Source organism: Pagrus major, chromosome 11 (assembly GCF_040436345.1).
Source record: "Pagrus major chromosome 11, Pma_NU_1.0".
NCBI lineage: Eukaryota > Metazoa > Chordata > Actinopteri > Spariformes > Sparidae > Pagrus > Pagrus major.
Window position 1 is genome coordinate 7,119,042 of NC_133225.1, and position 12,176 is coordinate 7,131,217.

Here is a 12,176-nt window from a genome sequence, read left to right on the forward strand (position 1 = left end):
GTACATTCATCCTTTGGGGACCATGAATGTCTGTTAAAAGTTCTTAGCAATCCATTTATAGATCAAGCAGTTTGCATAAATATCTTTATTATGTGCATATCTGCTGAGGAAACACTAGACCTGATAAATTGCTTCTAAAGCTTGTCAGAAGGAAGCAGGTCCTATTAATAAACAATGTACATTGTCGCAAAGTATTTTCTACCTGCTGCTGCTGCTGCACTTCCTGGGCTGCTGTAATCGGGGAAACCCATCCTTGATTTTTCTCTTCATTAGCACAGTGACGATTAAGCACACTGTGAATGACCCATTCAGTAGAAACAATAAGCAGAGCTGTGTTTTTAATAAGCAATGAACAATATGTTACGTCGGAGGAGGCAGCGTCTTTGTAATTATAAAGAAGCTATTTTTATACTTGTGGGTCATTCAGTGTCCACGGCAACCTGGTGTCAACCGGGAAGTCCTGCCAAAACGAAAACCGGTGCCAGTGGGGTCCCTGTTGCTATTCTCACCCTGTGGAGAGAGCTGCCCACTCACAGGCTATCACACGCTGGATATCCAGAGAAATACAATATTCATGCCGGTCCGTTTCCCACTGTGTAAGCGGGCTGCTGGCAGGACGACTGCAACATCCTCCGTACCGTGGTTTTCTTTAGCTCCGAGCACAATATTAATTCGTAATGTTCCTGAAATTTGCAGCTTACTCTGATTGTTTGGCTCGTACCTGCTGTGACAGAAAATTGCTTTGAAAAGTTTTTTTTTTTTTATTCACTTCATAAAAATCTTTTCCATAATAGGCGGGTCAGCTGGTTCGACTTAGTTACCGGATGGATCAGATGCGAGCTGAAAAGTGTGTTTTCACTTAATGGGCCTAAGTGATGCATCTAATTCTTTCATTTTTCTGGCTGGAAGATTTTGGTAATGAAGTCATCATCAGGAGGATCGTATAATGAGGCTCTTGGTAACGCCACAAACAGAACGGATCTCAGTGGAATAATAACACGCTGCTCGTGTGCTCCAATCAGTGTAATAGACTTACGAAAATATGTTTCCTGTTTTAACACTGCTCATGACTTTCATGATGTCTGCGTGTCCACTTTTAATCGCTTTTATTGCTGGTTGCTGTTTTTATACCTTTTTGCCTATTGCTGTTCACATTATGTTTTACACTTGTTGGGGGTTTGTCTCTTCTTGCATCTTGGCAGCTACTAAAGACAGAAAATCTTTTATTTGTGCAAACAAGACAAAACCTGGGCGGGGCTGAGGAGGTATAAGTGACCCATAACCAGCATGTGCATGTGTCATATGTCTCTTTATTAAACCGATTAAACTCTGAAACATAAAAAAAAAAAAACACACCACAATAACAAGCGTCCCATGTGCAACATTAAGCTTCCTTGAGGGCAGTGCAGGATGTTGTTGACAAACTACATTTATTTCCATCCATTATTCTTATCTCTGCAGTGGCTTGAGCCCTTCCCAGCATGCACTGGGTGAGAGGTGGGGCACACTATGGGCTGTCCAGAGTTTCTATGTCATTAAACTGTGGGAGGGAACAGATGTGGCTCGCTCACGCTCTCATTTAAAAGTGAAGGTGTGAACAGCAGTTCATAGTGCTTCTCAAACTACACCTACGGGTTACATGTACCACCATTATGACCGACAGTCATCCAGTAGCGTGCGCGTTGGTTTTGATTGACAGCTGCTAACACTATGGTAACAGATGGACGACCACACAGCTCGTAACAAACTTACCAGACGCAGGGTGAAACAGCATAACGCTCACTAGCAACATTCAGTGTGCCGACAATCTGCTCCCACAAATGGACTTTTTCTGTCTCTGTTATGAGAGTTTCCGTCTGATGGAGCTCAGGATTGACTCGTGCTCGGTTCACTGTCTCCGACTTCAGTTTGAACCGGGCCGCTCGAAAGATTCTCATCCTGCTCGGCACCTTTCATCCCAATAGTCCCCATCTGGAGCTTGTAGTGTTTTTGAACCTTTCACTCATTTTTCGAAGCTGTTTCATGAACTGAAAATATTTTTCTTACCTCAACCAAAAGTGCATTTGTTACTTAAACATAACCACAGGCTGGATGTGAACCCTGTATTCTGGTGTGACACGGTCCTGGACTTTGTACAGCCACCATCCACAGCCTCCATGTGACACGGTTCATAAATGAAGTGTTTCATTCATCACAAATGATAGTTGTAGTGAGAGCAACACAGTGTGCAAACTGTGTCATTCAAAGATGAAATGAAAGTGAGGAAAATAACTGCCTCTGTCACATCCCAGCTCAAAGTAACTGCTCATTGACAACCTGTGTTCTGTTGCTTTGTAGCACCTGCTGTCAAATTGTTAGTTATCGAGATCTTCAGCCCAAACACTGACACACTGTATCTGTGTACTCGACAAAAGCTCCGAGCAGCAGATCACACCAGGTGGATGATGAAAGTTTGTCTCCTCGTTCTGATCGACCTTCAGCCGCCTCTAATGAGGACACAGGGAGAGACCTCAAGCCAACAGAGGAACATGACAAGACGTCTCAAAGCACAGGACACATACAGTATGTACTGTAAGGCTTTTGCCGCATAATCATCAAGTGCCAGCTTTCACGCTGCGTATGCCCTAGTTTAAAGTACCTACTGCAGTGACCAGCGCTATGTAACTTTAATACACATGAAAATGTTTATTTGACGAGGGCGTTCAAATGTTAACGGTAACTTTTTGTGTCTGAAAATGGGTCATTTCTACCGAGAACAAGACTGTTCAGAGGTAGAACGCTATTAAGCACTTCTCTGCTCAGTTAAAAGGTGCTAGAGAGCTGAAAAATAGAGGTTTCATCAAGTCCTTGAACTCACGGTAATGTGAGACGTGAATGGCGCCGGGAAAAAAAGTCTTCGGAGGGAGAAAAAAAGCAACATTAATACAAGAAAAAAAACATTTTTAAAAAGGTAGTTTTTGTTAAGCATGTCTTTGCAGATATCTTGTTCAGCAAAATGACAAAAAAGCATGAAAATATGTGTCTTAGCAACAGTGTCATATTATAGATATAATCATTAGTAAAGAGGTTCTGCTAATACAGAATGTGGTGATAAGTCCTACCCAGCTCAGACAACACAGTATGGACAGTTCATCCAACAAAAAAACATTCATAATGCCTGATTTGCATAAGGAGACAGGAGGGTCAGCGGCATATGCCTCCGCTGTCTCGTCACCGTAATGAAAAGCTGCACCGCTGCAGGCGGCGCAGAGCAGACGTGTTGTCGTGGTAGGTGGCTTCTTCCAGGCTGCTTCAGATTCCAGCTGTTTATTCCATCCTGAGCCATTAGTCAGCCCGGTTGTTGTCTGATTTGTATTCTGGTCATTTTAAAAACACCGGGTAAACTGTTGGCAGGATAATTTCCTCACCTATCAGAGTCGACTTTAAACCATGTGCAGATTTTCAATAATGACTAATATTCCCATTTGTCCACATGATTTAAAAAAGTGATGGGGAAATATTCCATTGTAAGAGTAAATGTGTTCAGTGTGACCCAACTTAACATCTGTTAGACAGGAGAGAATGATGAATGATGGAATTAAATATTACACTTTCCACCCTGTGTTTTAAAGTAAAGCCACACTGAATCACAGATTACTGTACGGAGGAGATTGTTTTTGCTGCGGTGGTGAATGTAAGTGAAGTTGGCTAAACTACTTCAGCCTCCTCCACTGATCACTGTGACTGATGGTATCTGAGACATTATCAGAGAGGAGACAAACCATCTGTAAAGTGAGGGATGGTGGTCGTATGACATGTGTCCCACCCCTTCCCGTCAAAATCCAATCGTCATCCAAGTTCTCTGGCGGCTGACGGCACTCAAACTGTTAGAAGTTGGTGTCCTGAAACCTTCTGCATGCGTAGTACCACTACGCATGCAGAACAACTACAACTACAATATGTTGTTTTCTTCTTGTTTAAACATAAAAAGCTAAAAGTTCTGGTTAAAATACAACATTTTTTATGACTTTTCCCTTCAGTGCAGGCCTTTTCTTTATAACAAGCATTAAACAGTCGCTACTTGTTTGCTGGTGTCCCTTTAGCTCACTAGCTAACTAGCAAATATAACATTGTTATTGCTGATTTGTGCATGGCAGTCCAGCATTTTGACGTCTTTCAATAATGCTTTTCCCACCAGTTGATGGCAAGTGACGCCCGAAATCTATTATCATTGCAGACGTTCAGGGTAGGAGCACAGGTTGCTAATGTTAGCCTGTAAAGCATCACTAGTGGCCAGTGTGTTTTTTTTTTATTGATGACTTGACAGCAGTGGCAAATAGCATTGGGATAAAACCAGGATTGCTAAGACAAATCACCACAGCTGAAGACGACATATTAGAAATGTCCAGGTTGCGTCTGTTTACTCGACCGCTATCGACGGATGATGTATGACGGTCATGAAGGGGTTTCCCATTTCACAGGGGGAGTTTTGGCGAGGGGGGAACTTGACAACATTTTGAACCTAGCTGCAAGGATTCGCTCCAAGTCAGTCACAAGAGCATTAGAGAGGTTGGAAACTGATGTCGGGTGATCAGGCCCGGCAGGCAGTCGACATGCCAATTCATCCTGACGGTGTCCGACGGGGTCGAGGTCAGGGCTAGTCAACCAAAACTCAAAACCAAGGAAAGATATCATGTCGAAACAGGAAAGAAGTGCTGATGTTCAGAATAATGTTCACACCAGCAACAGCATTACATTTTCCCCTAACTGGATCTAAGGGGACTATCCCCATACAGGTGGTGTTTCCATGCAGTATTAAGCAACTGACAAGTCTGCACGTCTCCGGGAATCATTTCCTCGGTGCTTCAGTTTGAATGAATTTATCGCGTGGGGTCTTTTCCTACTGTAGAGCCTTATCTTTGATTTCACTGTGAGAATATGCAGTACCTCCAGATCAACAGCCTTAATATAGCAGCTCCTCTGAGGCACACGAGGTGAAAGACCCATTTTCTTCACAGCCGTGCCTCACTGTAGTGGCTGAACACAGCTGCAAGCAGCGGGGAGGGGAAGTGAGATCGATACTCTTTCAGCTCTTGTTATGATTTCCTTCTAATGTGAAATTATATCGGAGATTACAAAACTGTGTGTTATTAGAGATTTACCTCTCACCCTCCATCCGCAGCTCACTATTTCCAGATGTGCTGTGCAGCTCGCATCAGTTTCTATTTATTTGATTTGCATCACTTTTCCTCCACCGGTCATTAAATGCTGCATAATGTTCGGTTATTTCAAATCCCCTGTGCGCCATACAATTAAAGGTCATGAGCACCCAGTGATTCTCCTGATTATAGACTTCATTCTAATTGGCGAGCTGTTCAAACTGGTGTAGAGACCGGGTAAAAGGTCAAATGCATTTCAGACGGTGGCAGCTGTATGAAAAGGTGTGGGCTGGTTGGAGGAGGGCAGACTATTATTAATTTCATTATGCTGAACATCTTTATCTGTATTGTTGCTGAAGAGGACCGGAACAACTCAGCTGTTGCTGAGGAGATTTTTTGGCTTTGTCTGAGCTCACACAGCCACACTGCCGATGCAGTTAGATAAAAAAAATAGAGACCAGTACTGCTTATCGGCATTATATTTAACTGTTTGTCGGTGCAAAACACTCATTTACATAATCACAGAGGTGGCTATAAGTAGCCACATATCATCTACTCTGTCAAAATTGCTGTAATTTTGCATATAATTACTGGCTAATAGTTTCAGTAAATGCACAGTAGTATACTGTAATTAGGGCAGCAGGTTAGTGCTGCTGCCCCACAGCAAGAAGGTCCTGTGTACCTTGTTGGACCACTTGTAGGCCTGTTTGCCTGTTACCATGTTGTTAGCCTTTTAGCATGTTAGCATGCGTACCTTGTTGTGAAACTACAATATTTTATTGCTTAATTATTTTTGTACGACCCTAATTACAGTATTTCCTTGTAATGTATCATATTTTTAAAAAAATTACGGTCGCTTCAGAATGCTGCTTTAATTCAAATTCACAGCAGCTTACTGTAATATTCAAAATAATTTTCCAATGCAATGCAAAGGCAGAATTACAGAAGTTTACTGTCAGAATTTACTGTGAAAACTGTTTGTTAACAGTTAATCAATTAGTTGTCAACAATTTAATTTAATCTGATGATCAATTAATCGTTTTGAGTCATTTTTTCAGAACGCAGCAAAAATTCTCTGATTCCAGCTTCTTAAGTGTGAATATTTTCTAGATTCCTTTGTCCTCCATGACAGTAAACTGAATGTCTCTGAGTTGTGGACAAAACAAGAACTTTAAAAGGAACGTCAACTCGGGTTTTGATAAAAGAGTTTGTTTGCCTTCAAGCTGATTGGATGATTGCAGAGTCAAGTACATCTATACCTCGATGTATATTGAAAATGTATGTTTTCTCCTGGGAGTTATGTGTGACCAACATATATCGGCTTTTCACTGTTTGTACTTCACACCTCAGGGTGCTAAAATCACCAACACCTGACACCTGAGGGAGCACCACCTATAGGGTGCCTCCTTTTAAATATGTTTGTGTTTGGTTTCAGATGTTGAGAAAAGACAGTGGCTTTTACTGTAGACCCAAACTCAATGGACAGTTTGATCTTGAGTGGAGTGAGGCGAGAACGTGAATTAAGTCAGAACCTTTGGAGGGTCGTGGAAAATCCAATCTGAGTCCTTGTTACGTTTCCCCAGAAAACAAAACCTGAAGGACCTGAAGGGGTCGCGGGTTGGGGATCTAACAAAGCTCTGCACAAATCACAAAAGTTTCAAAGCAAACTTGGTCCCTTGGTGTCTAAAAGGTGGCGGTGGGAAGAAAAACCCACAGTCTCCCCACTGATTCTATCAAAATGATAGACGAACAAAAGGATTGGACCCAAAAACCAAAGGGGAAGTGGGAGTCACTGATCAGGGGGGAAACAAAATGTATAGAAACTGGCCAAAAGAAAGAAATCTCAGACACAACTCAGATTTTCACCCAAACAGAAAACACAGAGAGCCGACTGAAGGTGTCGACTCCCTGAAAACACACAACCACCTGAGCAGGTGAACTGAGACCCCCTTATATCGTCTCCCAGCTGACTGATTGCAGCCAGGTGAGGGAGAACATCACAGGTGCACCCAATAGCTGCTGATTACCTGTGGCCTAGATCTTGAGAAATCCCTGTTCACATCAGGACCTTGGGGAATCTCTGATCCGTCCATAACGGTCCTTCATAAAGATCCACAGTCCAGCAGCATTAAACAAAATCATCCACGGGCTTGTAAAGGCAACCACGAGAGACAGGGCTCATTTTTCACTAACGCCAAACTGTTACTTAGAGCCCCTTTTAAAGGAGCAGTTTCACATTTTGGGAAATATTCTTGTTTGCTTTCCTACCAGGGGTTAAATAAGAAGATTGATAGCATGACAGGGTTTGAAACCTGGTAAATATGTACGAGAGCCGGCAAACAGTTTAGAGCTTAGAAAATAGCTAGCCTAGCTGCCTCTAAACTTAGCAAAATATCACACATCAGAATCAGAAAAACTGAATCAGGTACACGTAGAAAGAAAACATACCTTCTTCCCTTCTCGACTTCCCTGCTCCTGTTTTCTTGCTTTTCCTGAATCCATCGAGCTGAGCGCTCAACCGCACAACCCCTGTTAAGAAACATCGAGGGAGTGAGTTGGATTGATCGCCCTCAGATTTCCAGGTGACAGTAGCCTTGATGGAAAAAGCCGAAAAGGTTTCTGCAAAGCAACGTGATGTTTTTAGCTTCTCTGACCTGAAGACTACACAAAAACAGTGCTGCTTTATTTCAGTATTTTTAAAGTTAATTAGCCATGTTAGCATCATGGCGGACGGGGCAGCGGTTAGCACTGTCACCTCACTGTCATATCTCGACAACTAGTGACTGGATTCATTTTGTACAGGCGTTCATGGTCTCCAGAGGATGAAACCTGACTTTGGTGAACCCCTCTTTGACATAATTTTATACACAGGACTTAAAAAATGTCATAAATGATGATTTTTGAGTCTATCAAACAAATGTGGCGACAAACTGAGTGTTGCTCCGGAGGTGCTGACAGGAGCCACAGGCAGATGCTCCGACAGCCTTGGAGGGTTTTTACTGTCAGCACAATGGTGAGTTAAGCAAATCACTGAGAGGTGGCCGGTGAGGTCTGTGCTCGACATACGGGCCAGTGAACAAGTTAAATGATGAATGCTCCCGCTGGTGGACATGATGAATGATAGATGGCGTACAGATATGTGTTGCAGAAACCCGTAATCCTTCTAGTTGGTGTCGTTTAAAAAGAAAATCAATACTCTTGATACTCAGCAGGCGAAGCTGAAGCACCAAGGCCACCGAACAGCATTAGTGAAGTGTTAGTTTTGGCACCACTGTACATCCACTCTCATGTTTTTTTGATTTTTCTCTGCAGGAATACCAAATCGACATCATCTTCGCCCAGACGTGGACGGACAGCCGCCTCAGATACAACAGCACAATGAAGAAACTGACTTTGAACAGCAATATGGTCGGACTTATCTGGCTCCCAGACACTATCTTCAGAAACTCCAAGAATGCAGATTCCCACTGGATTACAATGCCCAACCAGCTGCTCAGGATATGGAACGATGGGAAGATACTTTACACCTTAAGGTAATCACAGAAAAGTTGGTTTTTGGTTTAAAACAAAAAGAGACTCTGTAAAGAGTTTTAGGACACAGTATAGACTATCTAGCATCGACGCCATTACTGCAGTGGCAACTCTGCGTCTGCTGCTGCCTGCTGACAGTGATGGCATCCAACTGGCCACGCGCTAGTTGGATTAAAGACGTTACCGGTACAGTATTTGGTTGGCGATCTCGACTTCTGTGACTAGGACTAGTTATGACTAGGGCTGCCACGATACCAGATGTTCACTACATGATTATCGTAGCCAACACAATTCACGATAACGATATTATCACAATATCGTGTGTCTCGCTCTAATCCGTGTCAAGTGCATTCTTACAGAAAGCAAGGCCAGAAAGAAAAGGAAATGACAGAAGATTTACATGATCTTATAATATGTGATTTTTTTAAACATGATATCAATATTTCATTTTTAAATATCACGGTTATCATCAATATTGGTATATCCTGACACCCCTAGCTATGACAAAATCTTGACCAGCTGCCACATTTTAAGTGATGAAATGATGAATCAAACAATATTTATAACAGACCTTTTACATTTGCCAAAAAAAAAAAATGAAATACAAAATCATGTTTTATTGTTTTTTTATTTGTTTGTTTATTTATTTTGCTGGTATTCAAGAGTAAATCATGAATCACCCGGCAACAAAATGCCAACTAGACCTACTTTATTTACTAGTCATCTCACAGCACAGATTGTAGAGCGAAATCAGAGTTTAAGCCCCTTTATGCCACAGAAAAGTAAATAAATGTTTTATATAGTGGCATGCAGATGATGAATTAAGGAGTCTCACAGCCTGAAGAAAAAAAAACTGCTCTGTAGTTTGGTGGTACGGCAGCAGATACTTCTGTAGCAGCGTGAACAGACTGTGGCTTGGTGTTGTCTTTTAGCATCCTCTGGGCTCTGAGCAGACATCTCAGCAACACAAAGCCACAGGATAATATAGTGTGAAGATTTTTCTGGACTTCTTGGTTCCCATGAAGTGCCTTTTTATCAGAAAGTCATGTCAACATGTCCCCTATAGTTACCTCCCTGAATCTCCATGTGCTCTGTGCTGCTGTGTCTCCATTTAAACTTCCCTCGGGAGTCACTGGGCTTCATCGATCAACCAATCAGTCATATTGCATCAGACTTCAGCAGGCTTATGCACAAAAAAAATGTTTGTAAATTCATTTGTGAGGCAAACAGTCTCCAAAAAAGAGCAGCACAAAAGCAATTAGCCTCTGTCATTACCGTGCAAGTGCCTGCTTGAGCTTTAAGACCAATTTACAAAGGCAGTCGCCCTCATGCCCTAAAGCACTCTTTGTAATTGGAGCACTTGACATTAATATAAACTGCTCCTTCACAAGCATCTCTTGACGGTGCTCAGTCTTTTTTGGCACCGTCCTTATGTTGTGAGACATCTCCAGATTTCTAACCGACAATGTTTTAGGACTCTTACGTGGCAGATTGAGTCGAGCTCTGTGAAACTTTTTCAGTTCGTGTCAGTCGGTTTGACTCTGTGTTGGACCCGGGGAAATGTGACAATCAACACAGAGCTGGCGCATTTCTGCAAAGAACAAAAAGAAAAAGTAACCTCATTTTATGAGCAAAGGGAAGTCGCACACAAAGCCGGGGCCAGATCCGCCTCCGTCCAGCACTATTGATATCGAGCATTAGGGAGCGGGCAAAAACTTTGAGGAGTAATATCCGTCGATGGCATGAGAGAAAGACAATGAAATGTCATTGGGTATTAATTGTGCATTGGCTTGGCTGCAGTAAACAGAGATGACATTTTGTGATATCCATGCCTCTCCCACATGCATGGTATTGTCCCATTTCCATGCTTTAATGAGGTTTAAAGATCACACCAGAATTACATTACAATGATTTTCATCTGAACCCTTTCTTCCCCCATTTTTCTGCCTTGTGTCTTCAGTCAGATGTACTGTTGTTTCACGGGAACACAAACTGTGGAAACATTAATCAGGCTTATTTTTTAATGGCTAATGTTTGAAACCGGCCAGTCGGTTCCATCATGTTTAAAAAGGTCAGAACGCTCCTCGTGCTTTGTGTTGCCTCTTTTCCAACAGAGACAGGACATGTTGCTTTCTTCAGCTGCTTTATAATTAAGGGTCAACAACATATTGGCTGCGTAATGAGCTCCGCGGGTACGTCTAGTCTTAAGGGACAGCTTGTCTTTAGCTACATCACATACAGATTTCTACGCGTATATTCTATGTGTGTGTAAAGTAGGTTTGTTGCTGTATCATCTTTGTGGAAGCAGAGCGATGGGAAATGTCAAGAACGTCACATTGTCTCCTCTCAGTCCACAGAGTAAACACAGCTGGTCACTCATCACTCTGTCTGTTATGAGTTTTGTGAATTACAGGCCACTGAAGGCTGATAAAAGTCGTAGAAGTCCAGATTTTATTCTTCAGTGGAGATTATTGCTTTGCACGGATGCTGTAACTGACTTTAAAGCGAGGAATCTCTGTGCGTCTTTATGTTGTTCGCATATTTCAAGCACCATTTATCTGATCTGCTTCACAGTTGGCAGGTTTGTTGCTGTGGACAAAGAAGTGCAGGGTTGAATTTCATGCAGTTTGGACACACAACATGTTTAATTTAATACATTTGGTGACACGTGCGATCCCTCTTACGGGATCTCATGGGGAAGCAGACGTAAACAACATGGAGATTAGCGTGGTGCTTTAAGCTTTCTGTAGTAATGGGTTGCAGTGAGAAAAAACAAAAGCAGAAGGTGAAACAAGTCTGTCAACAGTATGCTAGCTAACATTAGCCTTAAGGTGCTAGGATTTATTACCATTTCCTGGCAGTGCTGTCAGCTGCTCCAGGATGCCTCTCTCGTTGATTGTTGTGGTCCTGCTCGGAGGGTACCAATGCAATCATCATGATTTTAATCAAACATGTTGGATATCATCGGGGCGGCTCTGATGAGTCCGTGGGCAATTCAAGAGTCTCAAAACTGGATCTGTAAACCCTCAAATTACCAGATAATCTGTGCTGAACAGCATGTTTTTAACAGGCACTGCACTAGTTTCATTTAATGCATCGTTACAGTGGGAACAAGGAATAATGATGTATACTAGGACAATAGATACATTTTGACTACCTAGAGTGTATTAAATAAATCCTTCTAGATGCTTATACTACAGACCAAATGGAGTCATTTTAGGATATTAAAGCAATATTAATTGGCATTTTGTGCAATTTTTAGAATTATTTCTGTTGAATTTGTTGGGAAAAGTCTAAACCTGCACCGTTTACATCCAATTTGTTGTCTTGTCTAGATTGTTCTGGTGCATGGCTGCTTTTCTGAATGCATTACTGCTACTTGTCGATAAATAGGCGGGAATGTACAATATACAAATAAAACATGGGCTCGCTGATCGAGACATCGCTTCACAGCACTACCAGTGGTCAAAAACTCTGCAGGGTACCTTTAACTTTATATTGATTAAC

At 42.1% G+C, this 12,176-nt stretch overlaps 1 protein-coding gene across 1 annotated transcript in view; it reads left to right on the forward strand.

Moving 5' to 3' along the window:
• The window catches only part of gabrg3 (gamma-aminobutyric acid type A receptor subunit gamma3), a 46,521-nt gene that overhangs the window by 20,593 nt on the left and 13,752 nt on the right, over positions 1 to 12,176 (forward strand). Inside the window, exon 4 of the mRNA XM_073476739.1 lies at positions 8,451 to 8,671. Within this exon, the coding sequence (XP_073332840.1) occupies positions 8,451 to 8,671 (221 nt within the window). The remainder of the gene's footprint in view (positions 1 to 8,450; positions 8,672 to 12,176) is intronic.